At 43.0% G+C, this 26590-nt stretch overlaps 1 protein-coding gene and 1 long non-coding RNA gene across 3 annotated transcripts; both read left to right on the forward strand.

Annotated features, from left to right (window-relative positions):
* Positions 1 to 11442: 11442 nt before the first annotated feature.
* On the forward strand, positions 11443 to 14758 carry LOC120025463 (zinc finger protein 883-like). Of its 2 annotated transcripts, none has more exons than XM_038970012.1 (3): positions 11443 to 11719; positions 12017 to 12176; positions 12692 to 14758. In XM_038970012.1, exons 1-3 carry the CDS (start codon positions 11588 to 11590, stop codon positions 14485 to 14487), a joined length of 2088 nt encoding a protein of 695 aa, XP_038825940.1. In that variant the 5' UTR covers positions 11443 to 11587; the 3' UTR covers positions 14488 to 14758. The 2 variants fall into 2 exon arrangements, with proteins under 2 accessions (XP_038825940.1, XP_038825941.1); XM_038970013.1 differs by having other exon boundaries at positions 12017 to 12170.
* Positions 14759 to 18161: 3403 nt separating this feature from the next.
* On the forward strand, positions 18162 to 26370 carry LOC120025477. The gene is made up of 3 exons (XR_005473026.1): positions 18162 to 18641; positions 24092 to 24194; positions 24990 to 26370. It is a non-coding gene; the product is annotated as an uncharacterized LOC120025477 (long non-coding RNA).
* The last annotated feature ends 220 nt before the right edge of the window (positions 26371 to 26590 follow it).

Raw genomic sequence — 26590 nt, forward strand, 5'->3', positions numbered from 1 at the left:
TATCAGAACTTCTCATTTACATAATTGTCCGTCAGTTACATAGGACCGCTAGATTAGTTATTCAGGTGATTGTCCTGATTGGACAAGAATTTTAAGTATTTCTTGGTTTTTTTTGCTGGTTTTTTTAAAATATATATTTTTATACCGTATATACGTACACTAAGTGTATAAAACATTAAGAACACTTGCTCTTTCCATGACATCGACTGGGTGAATGGGCATGTCAAAAATTGTAAGTGCCTTTTAAACGGGTATGGTGTCAGGTGCACCGGTTTGTGTCAAGAACTGCAATGCTGCTGGGTTTTTCCTGCTCAACAGTTTCCCGTGTGTATCAACAGTAGTCCACCATCCAAAGAACATCCAGACAACTTGACACAACTGTGGGAAGCGTTTTAGTCTGCATGGTCTAGAGTCCGTGCGTAACGCTTTCGACAACTTGTAGAGTCCATGCCCCCGACTAATTGGGGGGTGCGCAACGCAATATTAGGAAGGTATTACTAATGTTTGGTATACTCAGTGTATATATGTTGGCATTAAAATGCAATTGAAGACCTTTTTTCCTGGTTTCTAAACTTTGGTTGTCTCCCTGGATTTTGGTGCTTTTTAATTTTAAATTGGGCAGGCAAGTAATTGACAACTTTTCCCAGTATTCCCAAGTTTTTTAAATGTTTCTTACCTTTCTGCTTGACGACAACCTTGCTTCAGTCCTACTTTTATAATTATTACATTTACAATTAATACTTTCATAATTATTTAGGGTGCGTAATAGATTTGTTCTGTAGAAGCAGCACTTTACCGGCTTAGTGAGGCAGTGTGGAAGAAATAATCGTGAATTGTTCAAAGCCCCATAAACAAAAACTGTTGCAAAAGGGCTTAATGGTTTTTTCTATGAAGAATCTTAAGTCAAAGTGGATAATAGTGAAGCAATAGATCTTGACTTCAACCTAGACCTATTGCCTCATTTGTTTTGTAATTGGGGACGGATTAACTTGTAGGCCTTATATGGCAACGGTTCATTTCTTTCCTTACATACTATAGCAGGCTGTTTTATGAGGGTAAATACAATTGAAACAGTATTTCATTTTTATCAAGAAGTTTGTGCCATATCCTCCTGATTTTAAGGTTACTGTAATTTAAGGTCACTTCCTCTTGAATTTGCAGACGTGTTGCTGTGCGTTTTGTTGCCAACTTTACTTTGCTCGCTGACAACTTCACGTTTTTTTTTTTTTTTTAATTACCGTTTATATTTTTAGTTTTTCCATCGCAACTTTTTTCCCTCATTCAACTTTTTCACTCCGGACGCTTTATCTGGACATGGTTCGTCAGCACCTTCAACAGCCGAAGCTAAGTAGTAACATTAACATGATGTCTTCTAATTGCAGTCGCTGTACTCATAATATACAGGAGAACGATCGCCTTATGGCGAGGATAGCTGTGCTGCAAGCCCAGCTTCAGACGCAATCGTTAGGCAAGGGTAATTTCAGTGTAGGAAAGGAAGAAACAGCGTCTGTGCCACCAGTAAGTACAGATACTAACGTTAGTATAAACCCCCCCGCACAGTCCCCGCAGCCGGACAACTTTCTCATGGCTTCTGGAGGGAAATGCTGTTGGAATGCTCAACTGGTGTCGCTCATTCAGCCGACAAACTTTCAACCGGTTTTCCCCATTATGTAGCTAGTCGGAGTCTGAGGCTGAGTCTTCTCTTGTCTCTACTCCTCCCGCTACGGGGTCTGAGACGCCGAAGGCTCCAACCATTAGCTCTGACAAATTGAAAACCCTAGTCATTGGCGACTCCATTACCCGCAGTATTAGACTTAAAACGAATCACCCAGCGATCATACACTGTTTACCAGGGGGCAGGGCTACCGACGTTAAGGCTAATCTAAAGATGGTGCTGGCTAAAGCTAAATCTGGCGAGTGTAGAGAGTATAGAGATATTGTTATCCACGTCGGCACCAACGATGTTAGGATGAAACAGTCAGAGGTCACCAAGTGCAACATAGCTTCAGCGTGTAAATCAGCTAGAAAGATGTCGGCATCGAGTAATTGTCTCTGGCCCCCTCCCAGTTAGGGGGAGTGACGAGCTCTACAGCAGAGTCTCACAACTCAATCGCTGGTTGAAAACTGTTTTCTGCCCCTCCCAAAAGATAGAATTTGTAGATAATTGGCCCTCTTTCTGGGACTCACCCACAAACAGGACCAAGCCTGACCTGCTGAGGAGTGACGACTCCATCCTAGCTGGAGGGGTGCTCTCATCTTATCTACTAACATAGATAGGGCTCTAACTCCTCTAGCTCCACAATGGAATAGGGTGCAGGCCAGGCAGCAGGCTGTTAGCCAACCTGCCAGCTTAGTGGAGTCTGCCAATAGCACAGTCAGTGTAGTCAGCTCAGCCATCCCCATTGAGACTGTGTCTGTGCCTCGACCTAGGTTGGGCAAAACTAAACATGGCGGTGTTCGCTTTAGCAATCTCATTAGGATAAAGACCTCCTCCATTCTTGCCATTATTGAAAGAGATCGTGATACCTCACATCTCAAAATAGGGTTACTTAATGTTAGATCCCTCACTTCAAAGGCAGTCATAGTCAATGAACTAATCACTGATCATAATCTTGATATGATTGGCCTGACTGAAACATGGTTTATAAGCCTGATGAATTTACTGTGTTAAATGAGGCCTCACCTCCTGGTTACACTAGTGACCATATCCCCCGTGCATCCCGCAAAGGCGGAGGTGTTGCTAACATTTACGATAGCAAATTTCAATTTACAAAAAAAAAAATGACGTTTTCGTCTTTTGAGCTTCTAGTCATGAAATCTATGCAGCCTACTCAATCACTTTTTATAGCTACTGTTTACAGGCCTCCTGGGCCATATACAGCGTTCCTCTCTGAGTTCCCTGAATTCCTATCAGACCTTGTAGTCATAGCAGATCATATTCTAATTTTTGGTGATTTTAATATTCATATGGAGAAGTCCACAGACCCACTCCAAAAGTCTTTCGGAGCCATCATCGACTCAGTGGGTTTTGTCCAACATGTCTCTGGACCTACTCACTGCCACAGTCATACTCTGGACCTAGTTTTGTCCCATGGAATAAATGTTGTAGATCTTAATGTTTTTCCACATAATCCTGGACTATCGGACCACCATTTTATTACGTTTGCAATCGCAACAAATAATCTGCTCAGACCTCAACCAAGGAGCATCAAAAGTCGTGCTATAAATTCTTTGATGCCCTTCCAGACTCCTTCTGCCTACCCAAGGACAAAAAGAGGACAAAAATCAGTTAACCACCTAACTGAGGAACTCAATTTAACCTTGCGCAATACCCTAGATGCAGTTGCACCCCTAAAAACGAAAAACATTTGTCATAAGAAATTAGCTCCCTGGTATACAGAAAATACCCGAGCTTTGAAGCAAGCTTCCAGAAAATTGGAACGAAAATGGCGCCACACCAAACTGGAAGTCTTCCGACTAGCTTGGAAAGACAGTACCGTGCAGTACCGAATAGCCCTCACTGCTGCTCGATCATCCTACTTTTCCAACTTAATCGAGGAAAATAAGAACAATCCAAAATTTCTTTTTGATACTGTTGCAAAGCTAACTAAAAAGCAGCATTCCCCAAGAGAGGATGGCTTTCACTTCAGCAGTAATAAATTCATGAACTTCTTTGAGGAAAAGATCATGACCATTAGAAAGCAAATTACGGACTCCTCTTTGAATCTGCGTATTCCTCCAGGGCTTAGCTGTCCTGGATCTGCACAGCTCTGCCAGGGCCTGGGATCGGGAGAGACACTTAAGTGTTTTAGTACTATATCTCTTGACACAATGATGAAAATAATCATGGCCTCTAAACCTTAAAGCTGCATACTGGATCCTATTCCTACTAAACTACTGAAAGAGCTGCTTCCTGTGCTTGGCCCTCCTATGCTGAACATAATAAACAGCTCTCTATCCACCGGATGTGTACCAAACTCACTAAAAGTGGCAGTAATAAAGCCTCTCTTGAAAAAGCCAAACCTTGACCCGGAAAATATAAAAAACTATCGGCCTATATCGAATCTTCCATTCCTCTCAAAATTTTTTGAAAAAGCTGTTGCGCAGCAACTCACTGCCTTCCTGAAGACAAACAATGTATACGAAATGCTTCAGTCTGGTTTTAGACCCCATCATAGCACTGAGACTGCACTTGTGAAGGTGGTAAATGACCTTTTAATGGCGTCAGACCGAGGCTCTGCATCTGTCCTCGTGCTACTAGACCTTAGTGCTGCCTTTGACACCATCGATCACCACATTCTTTTGGAGAGACTGGAAACCCAAATTGGTCTACACGGACAAGTTCTGGCCTGGTTTAGATCTTACCTGTCGGAAAGATATGTTTGTCTATGTGAATGGTTTGTCCTCTGACAAATCAACTGTACATTTCGGTGTTCCTCAAGGTTCCGTTTTAGGACCACTATTGTTTTCACTATATATTTTACCTCTTGGGGATGTTATTCGAAAACATAATGTTAACTTTCACTGCTATGCGGATGACACACAGCTGTACATTTCAATGAAACATGGTGAAGCCCCAAAATTGCCCTCGCTAGAAGCCTGTGTCTCAGACATAAGGAAGTGGATGGCTGAAAACTTTCTACTTTTAAACTCGGACAAAACAGAGATGCTTGTTCTAGGTCCCAAGAAACAAAGATCTTCTGTTAAATCTGACAATTAATCTTGATGGTTGTAAAGTCGTCTCAAATAAAACTGTGAAGGACCTCGGCGTTACTCTTGACCCTGATCTCTCTTTTGACGAACATATCAAGACTGTTTCAAGGACAGCTTTTTTCCATCTACGTAACATTGCAAAAATCAAATTTTCTGTCCAAAAATGATGCAGAAAAATTTATCCATGCATTTGTTACTTCTAGGTTAGACTACTGCAATGCTCTACTTTCCGGCTACCCGGATAAAGCACTAAATAAACTTCAGTTAGTGCTAAATACGGCTGCTAGAATCCTGACTAGAACCAAGAAATTTGATCATATTACTCCAGTGCTAGCTTCCCTACACTGGCTTCCTGTTAAGGCAAGGGCTGATTTCAAGGTTTTACTGTTAACCTATAAAGCGTTACATGGGCTTGCTCCTACCTATCTTTCCGAGTTGGTCCTGCCGTACATACCTATACGTACGCTACGGTCACAAGACGCAGGCCTCCTAATTGTCCCTAGAATTTCTAAGCAAACAGCGGGAGGCAGGGCTTTCTCCTATAGATCTCCATTTTTATCCCATGTGAGAGACGCAGACTCGGTCTCAACCTTTAAGTCTTTACTGAAGACTTATCTCTTCAGTAGGTCATATGATTGAGTGTAGTCTGGCCCAGGAGTGTGAAGGTGAACGGAAAGGCTCTGGAGCAACGAACCGCCCTTGCTGTCTCTGCCTGGCCGGTTCCCCTCTCTCCACTGGGATTCTCTGCCTCTAACCCTATTACAGGGGCTGAGTCACTGGCTTACTGGTGCTCTTTCATGCCGTCCCTAGGAGGGGTGCGTCACTTGAGTGGGTTGAGTTACTGACGTGATCTTCCTTTCTGGGTTGGCGCCCCCCCTTGGTTTGTGCTGTGGTGGAGATCTTTGTGGGCTATACTCGGTCTTGTCTCAGGATTGTAAGTTGGTGGTTGAAGATATCCCTCTAGTGGTGCGGGGGCTGTGCTTTGGCAAAGTGGGTGGGGTTATATCCTTCCTGTTTGGCCCTGTCCGGGGGTATCTTCGGATGGGGCCACAGTGTCTCCTGACCGCTCCTGTCCGCTCCTGTCTCAGCCTCCAGTATTTATGCTGCAGTAGTTTATGTGTCGGGGGGCTAGGGTCAGTTGGTTATACCTGGAGTACTTCTCCTGTCTTATCCAGTGTCCTGTGTGAATTTAAGTATGCTCTCTCTAATTCTCTCGTTCTCTCTTTCTTTCTCTCTCTCTGAGAACCTGAGCCCTAGGACCATACGTCACGGCAAACCGGGCATGATGACTCCTTGCTGTCCCCAGTCCACCTGGCCTTGCTGCTGTTCCAGTTTCAACTGCTCTGCCTGCGGTTATGGAACCCCTACCTGTCCCAGACCTGCTGCTTTCAACTCTTAATGATCGGCTATGAAAAGCCAACTGACATTTATTCCTGATTATTATTTGACCATGCTTGTCATTCATGAACATTTTGAAAATCTTGGCTCTCTCTAATTTTCTCCTTCTCTCTTTCTTTCTCTCTCTCGGAGGACCTGAGCCCTAGGACCATACGTCAGGACTACCGGGCATGATGACTCCTTGCTGTCCCCAGTCCACCTGGCCTTGCTGCTATTCCAGTTTCAACTGTTCTGCCTGCGGTTATGGAACCGCCACCTGTCCCAGACCTGCTGTTTTCAAATCTTAATGATCGGCTATGAAAAGCCAACTGAAAATTATTCATGATTATTATTTGACCAATATTGTCACTTATGAACATTTTGAACATCTTGGCATAGTTCTGTTATAATCTCCACCCGGCACAGCCAGAAGAGGACTGGCCACCCCTCATAGCCTGGTTCCTCTCTAGGTTTTGGCCTTTCTAGGGAGTTTTTCCTAGCCACCGTGCTTCTACACCTGCATTGCTTGCTGTTTGGGGTTTTAGGCTGGGTTTCTGTACAGCACTTCGAGATATTAGCTGATGTACGAAGGGCTATATAAAATAAACTTGATTGAGTGGTGTGATGCATTCATTCTGCCTAGATTCCCTGTTTATTGGTCATCAGTGTCCTGGATAACAAAGAAAACACCTCATAATGGTACAGGAAGCAGCTCCACCAGTACTGTAGGTAAGACTTACATTCATCTCAAACTCTCTTCCATGCATAATGATCCTGTTATGTGTCATGTCCACAAGTGAAGGGAAAGGGTGTGTAGAGACGAGAAGGAATTATCAAGTGATCAAAGGGGTCATGCTGTTTTTATATGGCTGCTATGAAAGTGATCTGTGTATGCGTGTGATCAGGAGTGTATTCATTCTGGGCCTCCCGAGTGGCGCAGTGGTCAAAGGCTCTGCATCACAGTGCTAGCTGTGCCACTAGAGATTCTGGGTTAGAGTCCAGGCTCTGTCGCAGCCGTCCACGCCCGGAAGACCCATGGGGCGGCGCACAATTTGCCCAGTGTCGTCTGGGTTAGGGGAGGGTTTGGCCGGCAGGGATGTCCTTGTCCTATCGTGCACCAGCGACTTCTGTGGCGGGCCGGGCGCAGTGCACGCTGACACAGTCGCCAGGTGTACGGTGTTTCCTCCGACACATTGGTGTGGTTGGCTTCCGGGTTAAGTGGGTATTGTGTCAACGATGCAGTGCGGCTTGGTTGGGTTGTGTTTCAGAGGACGCGTGGCTCTCGACCATCGCTTCTCCCGAGTCTCATCGCTGCAACTCCCGGACGGACAAGACTGTAGCTAGCAATTTGGATACCACAAAATTGGGGAAGAAAAGGGTTTTAAAAAGTATCCATTCTGCCGATTCTGTTAAAGGGAAGCGAACAAAACGGGGATAAACACCTTAATTTGTCCAATAGAAACTCTCGTTTACAACTGTTGGACTAATGATTATAGCAAAGATCAGTAAGATGCAGACAAGATTGTGCAAGGTGTTATTGAATGTATGTCTGTCGCCTTGATTACTCAAATTTGTCTTTACCTTTGCATCTACAGTACATTCAAAGTATACAAACCCCTTGACCTTGTCCACATTCTGTTACAACCTTATTCTAAAATGTATTAAATCGTTTTTTATCCCCTCAATCTACACACACTACCTCATAATGACAAAGCAGAAACAGGTTTTTATACATTTTCACATTTTTATTTAAAAAAAATACAAAATTGATCACATTTACATAACTATTCAGACCCTTTATTCAGTACTTTGTTGAAACACCTTTTGCAGCGATTACAGCTTTGAGTCTTGTTGTGTATGATGCTACAAGCTTGGCACACCTGTATTTGGGGAGTTTCTCCTATTTCTTCTCTGCAGATCCTCTCAAGCTCTGTCAGGTAGGATGGGGAGCGTTGCTGCACAGGTATTTTACGGTCTCTCCGGAGATGTTTGATCGATTCAAGTCTGGGATCTGGCTGGGCCACAAGGACATTAAGAGACTTGTCCCGAAGCCACTCCTGCGTTGTCTTGACTGTGTGCTTAGGGTCATTGTCCTGTTGGAAGGTGAACCTTCGACCCAGTCTGAGATCCTGAGCACTCTGGAACAGATTTTCATCAAGGATCTCTCTGTACTTTCGATTCTCACTAGTCTCCTAGTCCCTGCAGCTGAAAAACATCCCCACAGCATAATGTTGCCACCAACATAGGGATGGTGCCAGGTGTCCTCCAGATGTGACGCTTGGCATTCAGGCCAAAGAGTTCAATATTGGTTTCATCAGACCAGAGAATCTTGTTTCTCATGGTCTGAGAGTCCTTTAGGTTCCTTTTGGCGAACTCCAAGCGGGCTGTCGTGCCTTTTACTGAGGAGTGGCTACCGTTTGGCCACTCTACCATAAAATCCTGATTGGTGGAGTGGTGCAGAGATGGTTGTCCTTCTTGAAGGTTCTCCCATCTACAGAGGAACTCTGGAGCTCTGTCAGAGTGACCATTGGGTTCTTGGTCACCTCCCTGACCAAGGCCCTTCTCCCCCCCATTGCTCAGTTTGGCCAGCTCTAGGGAGAGTCTTGGTGGTTCAAAACTTATTCTATTTAAGAATGATGGAGGCCTTTGTGTTCTTAGGGACCTTCAATGCTGCAGAAATGTTTTGGTGCCCTTTTCCCAGATCTGTGCCTCGACACAATCCTGTCTCGGAGCTCTAAGGACAATTCCTTCAACCTCCATAGCTTGGTTTTTGCTCTGATATGCACGGTCAACTGTGGTGCCTTGTATAGACGTGTGTGTGTGCCTTTCCAAATCATGTCCAATCAATTGAATTTACCACAGGTGGACTTCAATCAAGCTGTAGAAACATCTCATGGATGATCAATGGAAACAGGATGCACCTGAGCTCAAATTCGAGTCTCATAGCAAAGGGTCTGAATACTTATGTAAACAAGGTATTCCTGTTTGCAAAAAAAATTCAACAATTTCTAAACCTGTTTTCTTTTTGTGTGTAGATTGAGGAAAAAGTCAATGGGTCTGAATACTTTCCTAAATATACTGTGTGTACAGTGCCTTCGGAAATTATTCAGACCCCTTGTCTTTTTCCACATTTTGTTACATTACAGCCTTATTCTAAAACTATAATATACTATAATTATGGTTAATGTATTTGGATCAATTCTAAATTAATTCCATGAAAACGATACAATGACAAACAAGGCAACAGTAAATGTCATCCCTCACAAATGTTGCAGCCTCCCCCCTTGGGCCAATCAGTGTACTTTTGTAAATGCCGGATCTCTATGGCAAGACGCATCATTCATCCAAGTTTCGTTAAAATTGGGCCAGTGGTGTCTATTGCGTGGGATAGCTAGACTCATATCCCTGAGCATGTGTGCCAAATTTCAAACAGATCAAGAGATGTAAACATGTGCCTGTTAGTGCTACCGTGTGGTTGATATGAATGTTCTTACATATGTTGAGTCTCGACTGTGTTTGCAACATGTGTACCAAATTGTTACAAAACAATATCCTTGATTGATTTATATGCATTTCTGTTCCAGACCACACCCACGTGAATGTTTATTGGTCATGTTTTAAGTACCAGTCTAGACAATATTGGTTTGAGACCTTTGTCCATAGATGCCACATATCATGGGGGACAACTAAATAAATATATAGGCTATAGCAGCCTGTAGGTAAATGGTGATTACTTCCCTGTCTTCTCTCTCTGGTGGTGGAGTGAATGAAGAATACCATTCAAGTCTGTTTTTTTTTTTTAAAGCTATGATCCCTTACTGATGTCACCAATTCAATCAGTGTAGATGAAGGGGAGGAGACAGGCTAGGTTGTGGAAACCTCATGATGGGTACTGGGAAAATATGAGTATCATATAGTAGCCTAAACCTATCTATGTTACACTGAGCTGGTTTGAATGGAAAATGAATGACAGTCATCCAATATGCTGTCCTTGAAATAAGGCCATGCTAATATAAAAGTAGTACAAAGTTAAGTATTTGTTCCCATATTCATAGCACGCAATGACTACATCAAACTTGAGATTGTACAAATTTGTTGAATGCGTTTCACTATTTGTTTTGGTTGTTTCAGGTTATTTTGTGCCCAATAAAAGTGAACGATAAATAATGTATTGTGTCATTTTGGAGTCACTTTTATTGTAAATAAGAATATATTTCTAAACACTGCTACGTGGATGTGATTGTTACCATCAGTACAGATAAAGCTGATGACTGAATGAGTGAGAAAGTTACTCACAAATAGCGTTGTCTTGTTACATGTTCAACTACTTATGGAATAATTTTTTACTTCTCAAACCCCCGCCTGGTCGGCTTTGTCTGTTTCACAAGTGTCACCTCTGGGTTTAGAAACTCTTAGTCCGTTTTCTGTCACACAGTGTAATGGAGTCACACTCCAGAACAGCCCAAACAGTAGGTGGCAGCATGCACTTCTAACGTATGTTTGCAGCCTGCCATAATACCATAGAAGGAGAAGACTGAGGTTGTCACTAGTTACCACAAACACAAAGTCATACATCGGTTTATTTCTACACTATCTTCTTAAAATCAGATTTTAAGGCTAACCGTAACCACACTGCAAACTGTAAATTAAGACCAAAAAGCTATATTTTGGGGGGTTTGCGTGAATTTGTACGATATAACCTATTTTGACTTTGTGGCTGTGGTAACTAGCGACAACCGAATACTGCCTTCCTGTCATGTCTAGAAGGTATACGCAGATATGAGACAGATATTTTACCAGATGTATAAATGTGAAGTATCCGTTTTGGCGTTTCCTCTCTGGTGAGAGGAAGCACAATGGCCGGCAGTGGGAGAAGATGGATTTTGGCTTACATTCTGCTCATTTTCTCATCGATGAAACAATTGGTCTCAGTAATTTTCTGTTCCCAAAACTAACATCTGTTACGGACAAAGTTGTGATGTTTAGAAGGAGTGGAAGAGCGAATTGAGTTATTTTTCACGCTCACTTCAAAGTAGGCGTTCCCTGACGGAAATATGCAAACACATGCTAGAACGCGCTGATAGGCTCTCGCTAACTCGTGCTTGTTCTGCCCACAATGATTAATTTGCTCTCATTGGAAACGACAGGCTGTGGTCTTTCTTGGGTTAATTATTTAAAAAACTTTGGTATACAGTTTGGAGAAAAAATTGGGGGGCATGTTAGCAAACACTTTGCCTAACCTTAATCTAATAATGTCCTGACCTGCTACGTTAATTATCCAAATCTTCTGCGTACTTTCTAACTTGCTACGAAAAGTCAATTTTGACAAAAACAGTATCCCTTCTAGCCAAATCCTTGCCTTCCCGCGTCTGGGACAACTACTCTCATTGTTAAACGGAGACACGGCCGTCTCAGTATTTCTGACGACTAGCTTCCCGTTGCTGGCAGTTGATAGCTAGCTTGGTTATTATTGTATGCAAATTAGTCTGAGGGCAAAATGGCTACATCTTACAACATGTACCAGTCAGAAACAACATCGATTATGGCCGTTGTTGTCGAGGCGGCAATTACAGAAATTAACAAACTTTGGCCAAACTCTTACGCTAACGTTAGCAATCCGGAGAGAGAGGTGAGCTAAAGTTACGTCAATATAATGGTGACTACGCGTAACGTTAGCTATCTAGTTTATCCAACGTTGGTTTTTAACCACATGATATATGATGTAACTATGGCTAAATTAGGTAGCTTCCTGCAATTTGCTTCTCTAGCAGGCTAACGTTACTAGCTAGCTATCTTAGCCTTCGGCTAAGCTTGTTAGCTAACGTGAACTAGTTTGCTGACTTATTGGTTTCACATCTTCTTTGCTGTAGCAGCGTATAGCTTAGCTAGTTACTTAGGTAACATGTTTTTCAATTTCTCTACACAGCTTTGCACAATTATGAATCTGATGATGGAGGAGGCTATTCGTAAAATCTGCCAACTATTCCTAGTGGCTTCCTCGAGTTTACAAAATGAGAACGTGAAACTGAAGACCAAGGTCGCGCAGATGACCCAGTTGTTTGAAAACAATACACAGCCTGGTAAAAGTATGCTTATTTTAACGCTCATGTACAAATATTGATATTGCCATAAGGGTTGGGTCAGTGCAATCCGGAATCCATGGCACGTCCACCCCCTAACAATTTTAATTTCCAACTTCATTGGGTTTAGGAAGTCCCGAGGAACTGGATCGCATGGACCACCATATATTAGTAGACTTATTTGACCAACTAAATTAGACTAGTGTCCAGCTTGTCTATTTCTACATCAAGATGCCTCATGCAACAGAAACAGGAGATCTATAGGCTCTGGCGCAATGGGGCGTTCTGTATTGAGCGATTTCAGTGCCAACAACAGAAACTATTTGAATTCAATATTTTTAATGTGTAAATCATAAATTGAATCATTGACTTCATAAATTGAACATGTTTTTCATGATTTGAAACTGAAATCAATGACTACAAGACAACTTATTTTTAATTTTATAATTAGCTTGGTAATGTGTAAAGCCCGCTTAATTTATAGTTTTGTGTGTATATACTCATATTCCTTTTATCTTTAGGTCCTGCAAAGGTTTGCTGTAAAACCACAGAGATGTCTTCATTGGAGAAGGACTCTTCTCTGGGAGACACAGATGGACTGAATACAGACTTCTCCCCAAGAGACACTGAATCCAACTTTGAGCATATGAGAGCTGCTCTGCCTGAGGGCAACGAGAGAGAAAGCCAGAAAAACAGCAATACTACTAAAGGGACACGATCCAAAGAAACCAAACGCTTCAAGTGTGATATTTGTGAGAAGACCTTTAGCCGGAACAAACGGCTGGTACAACACAAGCTAACTCACACAAGACCCTTCAAGTGTGATGTTTGTGACAAGACCTTCAGCATGGAAGGGTCACTGGAAGCTCACACGCTAACTCACACAAGACCCTTCAAGTGTGATGTTTGTGACAAGACCTTCAGCCGGAACCGCTTGCTGGTACGTCACAAGCTAATTCACACAGGAGAGAGGCCATTCGCTTGTGGTCAATGTGGCAAAACATTCAGAATGTCTAAGCAGCTCGAACATCACATGTTGCGTCACAGAGAAAAAACGCTCAGTTGCAAAGTCTGTGGAAATACATTCTCTACCAAGAAAGATCTGAAACGACATCAGCTTGTTCATGCAGTGGAGAGACCGTTCAAGTGCCTGACTTGTGACAAGGGTTTCACATCAAGGAAACTGCTTATCGAGCACGAGAGAATCCACACCGGTGAAAAACCATACAGCTGTTCTGTATGTGGAAAGAGTTACACGCAGAGTGGTGGCCTGAGTTATCATATGCGAACACATACAGGTGAACGTCCACATTCATGCTCAGAGTGTGGTAAGCGCTTTATGACTAAATCCAGCCTTGAAAGACACAAGGTAATCCATACCGGGCAGAAGCCATTTACATGTGAGACCTGTGGAGCTGCTTTCGGCCATAAAGGAAACCTTGTGAGACACCAAGTGCTTCACACAGGGGAGAGACCATACAAATGTAAATTGTGTGGGACAAGCTACCTTCAGTCCACCCTCTTAAAAGCTCACATGCATCGTCATGGGGCAACCAAACCATTTATGTGTGACCTATGTGGAAAGACTTTTATGTACAATTTTCTAATGAGACGACACCATCTAAAATGGCACACAGCTGAAGGAGAGAAGCAGAAAGAACGAGAGAGAAAAGAGAGAACGAGAGAGAGAACCGCCAAGAGACCGGGAACCTCAACAAAGCCATTCAGTTGCGACATATGTTTGAACGGCTTCAGCTCCATGCTAACTCTGAAAAACCATCAACGAATTCACACAGGACTAAAGCAATATTCTTGTTCCATTTGTGGAAAGACCTTTGCCTATAAAAATACTTTTGACTATCACATGAGACTTCACAGTGGGGTGAAGCCCTACGCTTGTAAATACTGTGAAAAGAAATTTGTTCTTAAGCAAGCTCTAGAAGGACATGAGCGAACCCATACAGGTGAAAAGCCCTTCAAATGCAGTTATTGTGACAAGACTTTCTCAGTCGGCACCAATCTCAAAAGGCATGAGCGAGTCCACACGGGAGAGAAGCCATTCAAATGTGACGTCTGCGGGAGAGGTTTCGGCCAAGCCAACAATGTCAAAGCCCACATGCAAGTCCACACCGGAGTTAGGCCTTATTATTGCAAGAGATGTGGAAAGGGCTTTTCTGACGTAAGACACTACAAAAACCATAGCTGTAATGGTGTGGCAGCAACATGTGATCGGTCTCGTAAATCTTCAGACCGCTCTTTCAGAAGTAGGAAAGGAGGTGAAGACAGTAGTGCTTGCCATAGTGCTGCTGTGATGTAGACTCAGTGATATAATCTCTATCATTCACAGTGGGGCAACTTCCTGCTTTCAGACATCAGGAACAACATGGATGTATTCAGTAGGGTTAAAAGTTCTGGGGTGAGTTTCTGGAAAGCCTTGTAGGAAATGAGATGCAGGCTGCCATAATCCTTGGAAAGTTTATGGTCAATGTTCATTCTCATGGAGACATTGTTTATTTCTGACAGTGTGCCGAATTGGTTCCGATATATTATTTTTTCTATTGTGTAAATCATAAAAAATGTAAATCGTGTGAAAGTATCAAGCTAGGTATTCACCTTTTGTCCGTCAGCTACATAGGACCACTGGGTGAGTTATTCAGGTGACTAATTGGGCAGGAATTTAAGGAATTCTTGTTTTTATACTTTATGTAAAAAATGATTTGCATTTACACGGAGGCCAGTGTATTAGGTACACCCATCTAGTACTGGGTCAACCCCCTTTTTTGCTGCCAGATCAGCCTGAATTCTCCGGGTCATTGAAACATTGCTCAATTGGTATCAAGGGACCTAACGTGTGCTCGGAAAACAGTCCCCACACTATTACCACCAGCCTGTACCGTTGACACCTAGCAGGATGGCGCCATGCTTACGCCAAATCCTGACTACCAACAGCATGACGGAACAAGAACTGTGATTCGTCCCACCAGGCAATGTTTTTCCACTCCTCAGTTGTCCAGTGTTGGTGATCGTGTGCCCATTGGAGCCAGTTATTTTATTTGTCTGATAGGAGTGGAACCCGGTGTGGTAGTCTGCAGCGATAACCCATCTGTGACAAAGACCGTGGAGTTGTGCGTTCCGAGATGCCGTCCTACACAACACTGTTGTACTGCGTCGTTATTAATGAATATCTTAGGCTAATTAATTTATGGTTCAACAATTGAGAGAGTGGGAACTCAAAACATTAACTAGATCACTAACTCTAAATACAATACCCACTGCTAGTAGCGATGTATTCATCCAACAGCAAATGTATTTGCTAAAATAAAAAACTTTGCAGTTGTATGCTACTACCCATGAGCAGCCTACAACTGTCCTCACAATGGCCAGTGTGCATATCTCAAAGCCATATTAAATATCTTGGTTGAAAAATTGTTGCTATTGAGTTGAGAAATAAAAATTATACCTACAGAAAGCTGAGGACCACCTCTTCAAATGGGACAAGGAGACAAAGCTTCCTAAAAATGGGAAGTTTTGAGTGAGGTGACGATGTAAATTGCTCTTTCCATGTTTATAGGCACTTTTTTTTTTTTTTTTACAATCCATGATCTTGGCTGTGTAACTGATGACAGAGTTGGAGCAGGTCTCTTTGCTGATGCCGCATTTTACTTTGAATGAGAGTTTGTGTGGCCTCTGCTCAGCCTATCAGAAAACCTTGGTAGAGGGGCTGGCTGTTGCCCACTGATCAGCCAAAGGCTCATTATAGATTAGTATAACAGGCCCATGGGTGCTGGCCATGTCATCTTTTAACAAATGTGTCAACGTCAACCGGCCTACCCAACTAAAAAATTGCCCAGCCCATCTGGCATTTGCCAGAATTGCCAGGTGGCCAATCAGCCCCTGGCACTGGTGGAGTTGCTTCCTGTACCATTATGAGGTGTTTCCTTTGTATTCTCTGACTAATTGCCAATTGACAGGGAATCCCAGCGGAATAAATGGAATGCATCATACCACACAATTAATTATAGTAGACATGAGTCACTTTAAATCAAGAGTAGGATATATGGCACAAGCTTGACGATAAACCTGAAAATACTGATTCAATTCTAATAAAATACTATAGTATTGTTTAGAAAGAAATGCACTGTAACATTGCCATCTAGGGCCTACAAGGTATTCAGTGGCCTGTTTCTCCACCTATTGCTGAATCTCCATCACTACAGATGGGCATGAGCAGAAAGCACAGCAACATCCAAAATATTATTTCCATTGCCCCTAGAATTTAGAAATTGTCATGTTAGACCGCAAATGTATTTTGTATTTTACCCCCTTTTTCTCCCCAATATCGATATTCTCATCACTGTAACTCCCCAATGGGCTCGGGAGGCGAAGGTCGAGTCATGCGTCCTCTGAAACATGACCAGCCAAACCGCGCTTCTTAACACTCGCCCGCTTATCCCGGAAGCCAGCCGCACCTATGTGTCGGAGGAAACACCATTCACCTGACGACCAAGGTCAGGCTGCCACGAGTCACTAGAGCGCAATGAGCCAAGTAAAACACCCCCAGCCCGGACGACGCTGGGCCTATTGTGCACCGCCAAATGGGAATCCCGATCATGGCCAGCAATGATACAGCCCAGGATCGAACCAGGGTCTGTAGTGACGCCTCTAGCACTTTGATGCAGTCCCTTAGACTGCTGCACCACTCGGGAGCCCCAGGTCACAAATGTAACCGTGCAGCTAACCTAATGTTGCAGGCGTAAAATAAACTCCTCAAACTAGATCCCCCCCTACATACTAGTCCAGACAAGAAATTCTGTTGCGAGAGGTTCTCTTCTGAACTGTTCAACCAATCCAGTAAATGTGGAGGAGGAGTTAAGATGGAGTCTCGCCTGTACTGTCTGTTGTTTCTTTCCAAAAGCGGAAGTTCAGTCACATGCCCTCTATCCATTTATAATGAATTAATATCTATGATATTAATTAGTGCACATAAAGATGTATGTAATTCATCTCTATTGAACAAATCTGGAAATTCTGGATTCCTATTTTGACAGTAACATATAGCAACTATAATCTAACTGTCAACCCAAAATTCATGAACATCACTGGATTAGGTTGCACAAAAATATATTGAATCATGTATTCCAGCTTGGACTTGTTAGATGAAACTACTTATTTATTGATCACCTCAGTAGTCTTATGTGTCATACTTCTTAATAAAGCACTATGTTGGCCAAATCATGGGCTGGTTCCACCAGCTGACATCAGGGGGAAATGTTAGTCTGGAGCTTTGTAACACTTAGGGTTCTATTTTTGGCTGGCGCTGTGGTGGTGCTATTGTCAAATGTACGTTAGTTTGCAAGTTCGTCATGTAATAACTGGCGCACTGGCATTTTCCAGCCCTAATGCCAGGTTTGACAATTTACCGGTCTAACATCAGCTCGCTTGAGGTGGGAGGGGTGGCAATATTTGAGGTGTGGCCTTAAAAACAAGCGCAGAAGTGACCATTCCATGCAGTGCTAATGGGAAGTTAAGGCAAAAAGCAGGTCTTAACGGTAACACAGTTAATGGCATGGATTTTGAGAGCAGAAGCGTAGCCTATCCAGCCATGGCACACAGTGCCCATGGAAGGAAAGTTGTGCCGGTGAATCTCGTATTTAGAAACATTTAAAAAATTGGTTTCCCCCATTTTTGTTTAATTTGCTAAAAAAATTAAAATGAAGTAACATTCAAATTGGACACAATACATAAGTCCATAAATACACAACTTGAAGCAACCACATATTTAGCCATGGAGCATGTTCTGATTGGCCAGTGAGACAGAGAACAACAGGGAGGCCAACGAAATGGCTAGAGCAGAGGATCAGTTATAGTGGTGAGTTGCATCTCCAGACAGAGGAACAGTTGTAGTGGTGAGTTGCATCTCCAGACAGAGGAACAGTTATAGCTGTGTATCTCTAGTGGTGTTTTTACATATTGTATTTTTTATCATGAGCAAGATAAAAAAGAGGAGGACCATGTCTCACCAGTCACTGGTACAGAAATGGTTCAGAAACGCTCTACTGTAACTGTTGTGTCAACAGTACTGCCTGTGTAAGTAGGGTGTGTAGGTTGGGGGTGGGGGGGTTGTCAGCGCATGCAGTGATGTGGGCTGGTGTGTATTTTCTTTTCCCAGTCTGCCCCTGACCAGTGCTGTAGGTAAGACTTACTATTCATCTCAGACTCCCTCCATGCATACTGATCCTGTTGTGACTCATGTATGTTTAGGCACCACTGTGTAAGCCAGACATAGATATGAGTGAAAGAGGCTAAAGCTGGTGGTCTCATTCACAGGGAGCTTTGATGAGACACAAGAAATGCACGAAGTGTGCTGTTGCTCGTCTTCCTCGTGACGTGCTTCATCCTCAGTCTGCTGGTGGACGTTGGGTTCTTTGTGGTCAAGTTGAGGAGGGCTCGCATCCCCTGGAGAAAAGAAAGGTAACAAGAAACCAGCACACTAGGATCATCTCATGACTACCTGTTTGCTTACTTTTCCTATTTTGGTTAATCTCCCGTCCTCAACTGAAATTTCACTCCTGTTGGTTTACCTTTTATTTGAATAAGTTGATATTAGTTGAGTTCAACCAAGTTCATATAAAAAAAAACAATTTTTTAAAGAACACAAACCAGCATAATGTTCAGTCCTCAAGGACTGGAGTTGTGAACCCTTATTATGGCTTATACACTGAGTGTTCAAAACATTAAGAACACCTTCCAATCAATTACATTTATTTATAAAGCCTGTCACAAAGACACAAACTAATATTGAGTTGTAATGCCAAGAAACTGGGTTCGATTCCCGGGACCAACCATATGTAAAATGTATTCACGCATGACTGTAAGTTGCTTTGGATAAGTGTCCGCTAAATTGTATGTATTATATTTTACAAAAACATTTGTAGCATGGCACAACCTCTTTCCCTCTTAGGTGCATAGTCAATAATGGACCTGACCTCAATTTCCCCCAAAATGCTGTGCTGTAAGATGACACACACTCTAAAGTGCAGTCATGCACATCAAAACACGTTGGTAGGGCCTTTTAAAATCCGTTTTTTTTTTGCCTACTTCCATTACATAAAAATAACAAAATTGGATTTTCGTTGTTCACAATGCTTAAACCACAATTGATGAAAATTATATGTTTTATGTAGTTATCCTTTAATTCAGTGAGCATGCCCTGCACTGTTGTTTGGTTAGCGGGTTTCTGTAGTGCAGTAAGCGCACATGTGATGTGATTCGGCCGCCATTGGAATATGGGAGTAAAAGGCCAGCCACACTACAATACTTTTACTGGAGCACCCAGAATCGTTCTTGCTCTAAGCCAATATCTATTCCATATACAGTGATTCGCATTAGGGACATTTATTTGACCTTGGAACATGTTTTAAAACCCAAGTTTAATTCAAATGTCACTTAAATATGAACAAATATGAATCATTGTTAATGTTTAACAATTATTTTTAATATATCATGAATGGTTATTGACACTTTTCTACAATTACGTGGGGGGCTTTTATTTTGAACATTTTCGAAATTCCTTGACCCGGAAGTATTTTATTGTGTTGCTGACGAGACTCTAATCATGTGATGAGTTCAAAAATCAAATGCCCACTTCTGCTGTCACTGGACAGCGAAAAACAAGTTAACCTTTATTTATTGTAATTTAAATTAGTTTGTAATGGTTAAGTGTTGGTTTAGATTACATACTGTAGCAACCTTAATCGTTAATTCAAATAATTTCGATAGGTTTACATCAATTACCAGCTAGCCGAAATTTAGCTAGTTAGCATGTTCAGCTAAATACAAATCCCCCAAGATACAGCCACGTCTCATAGTCACGTCATGAGATTAGTAAATGACAGACAAATATAATAATACGAATTGAATGGAGTTTCCCATCTTCCCATTTACAGTTTCTGGCACAGCACAGAAATGCCCTTATCCAGATGGTGTGACAAAGGCATTTCCTAACAGCTAACTCTTTTTGTTAAGAGAGGCAATAACCATTCATCCACCAGCTCAGTGACAAGCTACACTTCACAGCCCTGTGTAATGTTCAATGTAATTGCATTGCAGGCTTTTTGAAACTTCATGAATTTGTATTGTTTTAAAAATGGACAAATAAAAGGAAATAAGTAAATAAGAATTTGTTTTTAACTGACCTGCCTAGCTAATGTAACGACCCTGGGCAGAGTCGTTACAGTATGGTTTAAACAAGTCTTTAATGTTTATTTGTTATTTGCTGTTAAGGAATTATCACTGTGTTAATACCTTTGTGTTTACATCATTAAGCCTTTATGTATGTGTTATGAATGACCAAAGGTGTTTGACTTTATAGTAAATACAGTGCCATGTGATATAGAGTCTATATGTATTCGTTATGAAAGACCGAAGGTGTCTCACTTCAAACTAAGTAGTACAGGACACTACATGAAGTGTCAATAAATAAGCTATTCATGTAATGCTGATTTAAGGTTCTCTCATGATCCACAGGTTACTGTAGGTTGTGAGAGGTATTTAAATGAGTTGATGGACCTGAAAAGCTTGTGTTTGTGTTTGTGTGTGTGTGTGTGTGTGTGTGTGTGTGTGTGTGTGTGTGTCAGAGCCAAGATGATTTGGAGTAGTCCAATCTGAGACTACCGCACCAGGTATTCCTCCTCCGTTCCCATGCTGGAGACCAGGCCTCGATTACAACCTGTTAGACTGGTTCCAATATTTTATGGCTGATCTTTTAGCGGGGGAGTGGGTGAATGTGTCAAAGACCTGATTGGGCCCAGCACCGCGTGATAGGGCTCGTTTTTGTTGTGTGCGTGTTTGTGTACTGAGGAACAAGTAACTTGATTTCAGAAGACACTGTCAATTTCTTTAGGTTGGGGGCTTTCATCAAGGTAAGTATTTCTTTATGTAACGTTGTCCCCAGGCTATTGCATACACAAGCCTGGGATATCAACCATTCAAAGTTGGCCTTAGTGGGAGTGACCATAGAATTCTATAGGAGTGACCTTACTGAGTAAAGTATTTGTCATAGTCACTAAACACAGTCAAAAAGTCATAATTATGGCTAAACCATGCCTATTTCCACAATTTATTTTCTTAAAATTTGATTTGAAACCTAAGCCTAACTAATGAAGGCCAAGTTTGATGCGTTGGTCCAACAAACCTTCCGTGCGTTTGGGTGGAAGTGTCTGTGAACGAGATTAGGTGTAATGTACGTGACTAACATGACAACACTTCAGAGCAGAAGTTCTCAATCCTCAATCAATTTTTGTTTTTGCCCTAGCACAAAAAGCCTTTTGATGAGTTGATCATTTGAATCAGCTGTGTAGTGCTAGGGCAAAAACAAAAATGTGCACCCCTTTGAGTCCCCAGGACCAGGATTGAGAACCAGTGCTTTAGAGCATATGCCATCCTTCAGCACAACCATAGCTGCGGGAAGTAGGGGTGCTGAGGGTGCTGCAGCACTGAAAAATCACAAGAAAAAAAAAATCACAAAAGTAGTGCACGGGGTCTTTAAAAGTCCTGTATTAGCGGACTGATTCAGCCGTCTGCAGCACAGTGCAGGCCTAGTTTCACTTTGTTTGTGAGGAGGATGCAGAACTGCACACAATGTGGTATTTCAGGTGGCAAAGAGCCAGTAGTCAATCATTCAAGGTTGGAACATTTGTGTAGGTGTTTTAAGAATGCTTGTTAACAATGCTGTTAAGGTGTAGCCTAATAAAGTGCCTAACAAGTTCTTATACAACTATTGAGATTCATCCAAGGATAACAAGGCCACACCTTAACAGAAGAAAATTTTTCTCAAGAAATCGTTTGACACATAGTTAGAGTTAGACTCTTGTGAACATGTTTTACTACTATATAAACTCAGCAAAAAAAGAAATGTCCTCTCACTGTCAACTGCGTTTATTTTCAGCAAACTTAACATGTGTAAATATTTGTATGAACATAACAAGATTCAACAACTGAGACATAAACTTAACAAATTCCACAGACATGTGACTAACAGAAATGGAATAATGTGTCCCTGAACAAAGGGGTGGTCAAAATCAAAAGTAACAGTCAATATCTGATGTGGCCACCAGCTGCATTAAGTATTGCAGTGCATCTCCTCCTCATGTACTGCACCAGATTTGCCAGTTCTTGCTGTGAGATGTTACCCCACTCTTCCACCAAGGCACCTGCAAGTTCCCGGACATTTCTGGGGGGAATGGCCCTAGCCCTCACTCTCCGATCCAACAGGTCCCAGACGTGCTCAATGGGATTGAGATCCGGGCTCTTCGCTGGCCATGGCAGAATACTGACATTCCTGTCTTGCAGGAAATCACGCACAGAACGAGCAGTACGGCTGGTGGCATTGTCATGCTGGAGGGTCATGTCAGGATGAGCCTGCAGGAAGGGTACCACATGAGGGAGGAGGATGTCTTCCCTGTAACGCACAGCGTTGATTACCTGCAATGACAACAAGCTCAGTCCGATGATGCTGTGACACACCGCCCCAGACCATGACTGACCCTCCACCTTCAAATCGATCCCGCTCCAGAGTACAGGCCTCGGTGTAACGCTCATTCCTTCGACGATAAATCAGCCCTGTCTGGTCCAGCGACGGTGGGTTTGTGCCCATAGGCGACGTTGTTGCCGGTGATGTCTGGTGAGGACCTGCCTTACCACAGGCCTACAAGCCCTCAGTCCAGCCTCTCTCAGCCTATTGCGGACAGTCTGAGCACTGATGGAGGGATTGTGCGTTCCTGGTGTAACTCGGGCAGTTGTTGTTGCCATCCTGTACCTGTCCCGCAGGTGTGATGTTTGGATGTACCGATCCTGTGCAGGTGTTGTTACACGTGGTCTGCCACTGCGAGAACGATCAGCTGTCCGACCTGTCTCCCTGTAGCGCTGTCTTAGGCGTCTCACAGTACGGACATTGCAATTTATTGCCCTGGCCACATCTGCAGTCCTCATGCCTCCTTGCAGCATGCCTAAGGCACATTCACACAGATGAGCAGGGACACTGGGCATCTTTCTTTTGCTGTTTTTCAGAGTCAGTAGAAAGGTCTCTTTAATGTCCTAAGTTTTCATAACTGTGACTTTAATTGCCTACCGTCTGTAAGCTGTTAGTGTCTTAACGACCGTTCCACAGGTGCATGTTCATTGATTGTCTATGGTTCATTGACAAGCATGGGAAACAGTGTTTAAACCCTTTACAATGAAGATCTGTGAAGTCATTTGGAATTTTACAAATTATCTTTGAAAGACAGGGTCCTGAAAAAGGGACGTTTCTTTTAGCTGAGTTTACAATATTGGTCTTTATACTTTAACCTACCTCTCAGACAAGTGCTATATATGCCCATATGGCATGACTTTCAACAGTCGCAGATAAAGTAGCTGGAGCATATGAAGGCACATTTTCAGCAATGCTATTATAACAGGGTCAAGATGACCATTGCTGCGTTTACACAGGCAGTTCACTTCTGATCTTAAATTTTACTAATTTGTCTTTTAACCATTTAGATCAGCTCTGGAAAATATCAGATGTGAAGAAAAAAAATCCCAAAAGAAATTAGTGGAAAAAATATCAGAATTGCCTGTGTAAACGCAGCCCCGGTTACATGTATTCCTTTGGAATGTAGGTATCATGGAAAATGTGCTTTGTTATGCTGGCCGTCACTAGTTATCACAACCACAAAATCTGAAACCCGCCTATTTCTACAAATGATCTTCTTTAAATGTGATTATAACCCTAACCTTAACCACACTGCTAACCTTAAATTAAGACCAAAAGGCTAATTTTAGTTTTCGTGAACTTTTATGATTATAGTCAATGTGAAATTTGTGGCTGTGGTAACTGGTGGAAACCCGGTTATTGACTATGTCTACTTTCTTCCCGGCTAAAGAGGTGATTGCGCACACCTGCGCCGCTTCCCTTTTAAATGGGGAGCTCTGGGCGCGAGCCATATCAGGGAGAGGTGGACTCCAAGCTGCAGTGCCAGTGCACAGGTGATTTTACAGTATTGTTGTTGAGTGTATTGTTAGGTTTATTAAAGTAAGAGCAAAACTGGTTTGTGTTTAGATGTGGCATCTTGGAGCAATGCCAGGTAGTGCACAACATTTCATTGTTTGTATTTGTTATTTTGAAAGGGGGAAACTTGATATTCTATAATGGACTCAGGCCTCCCTTATGACTAGTTGTACTTGTTGTAGTTAACTTGGTAGCTTGGTGTGGCCTATTACTGTTTGCTGTGCTGCTCTTTAGTTACCTTTGTGACGTTATCATCTTGTGCCTTTCACTACAGTATATCTTAAACAGAGTGCTGTGTCCTACAACCTAAGTGCAATAATTGTCTACTGTAACCTAGAATATATTATGAACATCGGAAGGTCTCATGCTTACCCCTGCTTGAATTATTGAAATTGTAATGACACTGTAGTAAACAATATATTTTTGTAATACATTGTTGCGTGACCTGTTTACTTACCATGTACCCAGTTGAAGTCTTTATCCACTCTGGCCTATCTGAAAACAATCTGTTTGTTACACTATCAAGTTTTTACTTCTATATCCTACTGTGAGGTGAAGGATGTAAATCTTGCATCAAAATTGGGCATATAACTTTCGTGTCTGTAAGTTTAGCAACCGAACAAAAAATCCAGTCAACTTGTATTTGCATTTGACCCTTTAACAAATGCATTTGTCCAAATACAGTTTGCTTAAACTCTGCCCAAAATTCCCAACAGCAAACCACTGGTCATAGTGACAATGTAAATGTTTTGCATCATAACTACTTTATAAAGACAGACCAAGGACAGACCAACAACCTGAGGCCGGCAACCTGAGGCCGGCAACCTGAGGCCGGCAACCTGAGGCCGGCAACCTGAGGCCGGCAACCTGAGGACGGCAACCTGAGGCCGGCAACCTGAGGACGGCAACCTGAGGACGGCAACCTGAGGACGGCAACCTGAGGCCGGCAACCTGAGGCCGGCAACCTGAGGACGGCAACCTGAGGACGGCAACCTGAGGCCGGCAACCTGAGGCCGGCAACCTGAGGCCGGCAACCTGAGGACGGCAACCTGAGGACGGCAACCTGAGGACGGCAACCTGAGGACGGCAACCTGAGGACGGCAACCTGAGGACGGCAACCTGAGGACGGCAACCTGAGGACGGCAACCTGAGGACGGCAACCTGAGGCCGGCAACCTGAGGCCGGCAACCTGAGGACGGCAACCTGAGGACGGCAACCTGAGGCCGGCAACCTGAGGCCGGCAACCTGAGGCCGGCAACCTGAGGACGGCAACCTGAGGCCGGCAACCTGAGGACGGCAACCTGAGGACGGCAACCTGAGGACGGCAACCTGAGGCCGGCAACCTGAGGCCGGCAACCTGAGGCCGGCAACCTGAGGCCGGCAACCTGAGGACGGCAACCTGAGGACGGCAACCTGAGGACGGCAACCTGAGGACGGCAACCTGAGGACGGCAACCTGAGGACGGCAACCTGAGGACGGCAACCTGAGGACGGCAACCTGAGGACGGCAACCTGAGGACGGCAACCTGAGGACGGCAACCTGAGGACGGCAACCTGAGGACGGCAACCTGAGGACGGCAACCTGAGGACGGCAACCTGAGGACGGCAACCTGAGGACGGCAACCTGAGGACGGCAACCTGAGGACGGCAACCTGAGGACGGCAACCTGAGGACGGCAACCTGAGGACGGCAACCTGAGGCCTCATGAACTACTTGAACATTGTTTTATTTCAGGGCATGGACTGGTATGTTCAGATTAAATGACAGCATAGTTTCACTCTGGTTATGAGGAGGATGTGGAGCTGAACCCAATGCAGGGTTTCAGATGGCAAAGAGACAATAGTTACAGTCACTGGTGGTTTAGACATGCCATTACTCTCAACACCCATGTCTCTCAACGCCCCGAGACACTTCAACTAGTTTGAACTTGTGTGTAGGTCTTTTAACAATGCCTGTTAACAATGCCTGTTATGCATCTTGGCTGCAGGTATTATATTAAACTACTCACCCTAACTGCATCCTGAATAAAGTGACTTATGGTTTGACAAAAGGATTCCATGTATTGTGTAAATGATCTGTCGCTTATAATTGTCATTGAGGAAATGGTTAAATGTTAGGACATTTTGACTATCCACATTGGAACGTTCTTATCTTTAAAGCTAGAATCATATTCACAATAGAACCCCAGATTATGTTTGCAAAGTAGAAATACATGTACATCAGTATGACCTGATGCTTTTCTTGTGACAACAGACCTGATGAAAACCATACAATAACTTATATGCATAATATCCAGTCTTTCTAAATCAGTTTTTGCATGTTTATATTTTATTATGATTCTTCAAATACAACCTGTCACCCATTCTCTTAACATT

The sequence above is a fragment of the Salvelinus namaycush genome, chromosome 31 (assembly GCF_016432855.1).
Source record: "Salvelinus namaycush isolate Seneca chromosome 31, SaNama_1.0, whole genome shotgun sequence".
Lineage (NCBI taxonomy): Eukaryota > Metazoa > Chordata > Actinopteri > Salmoniformes > Salmonidae > Salvelinus > Salvelinus namaycush.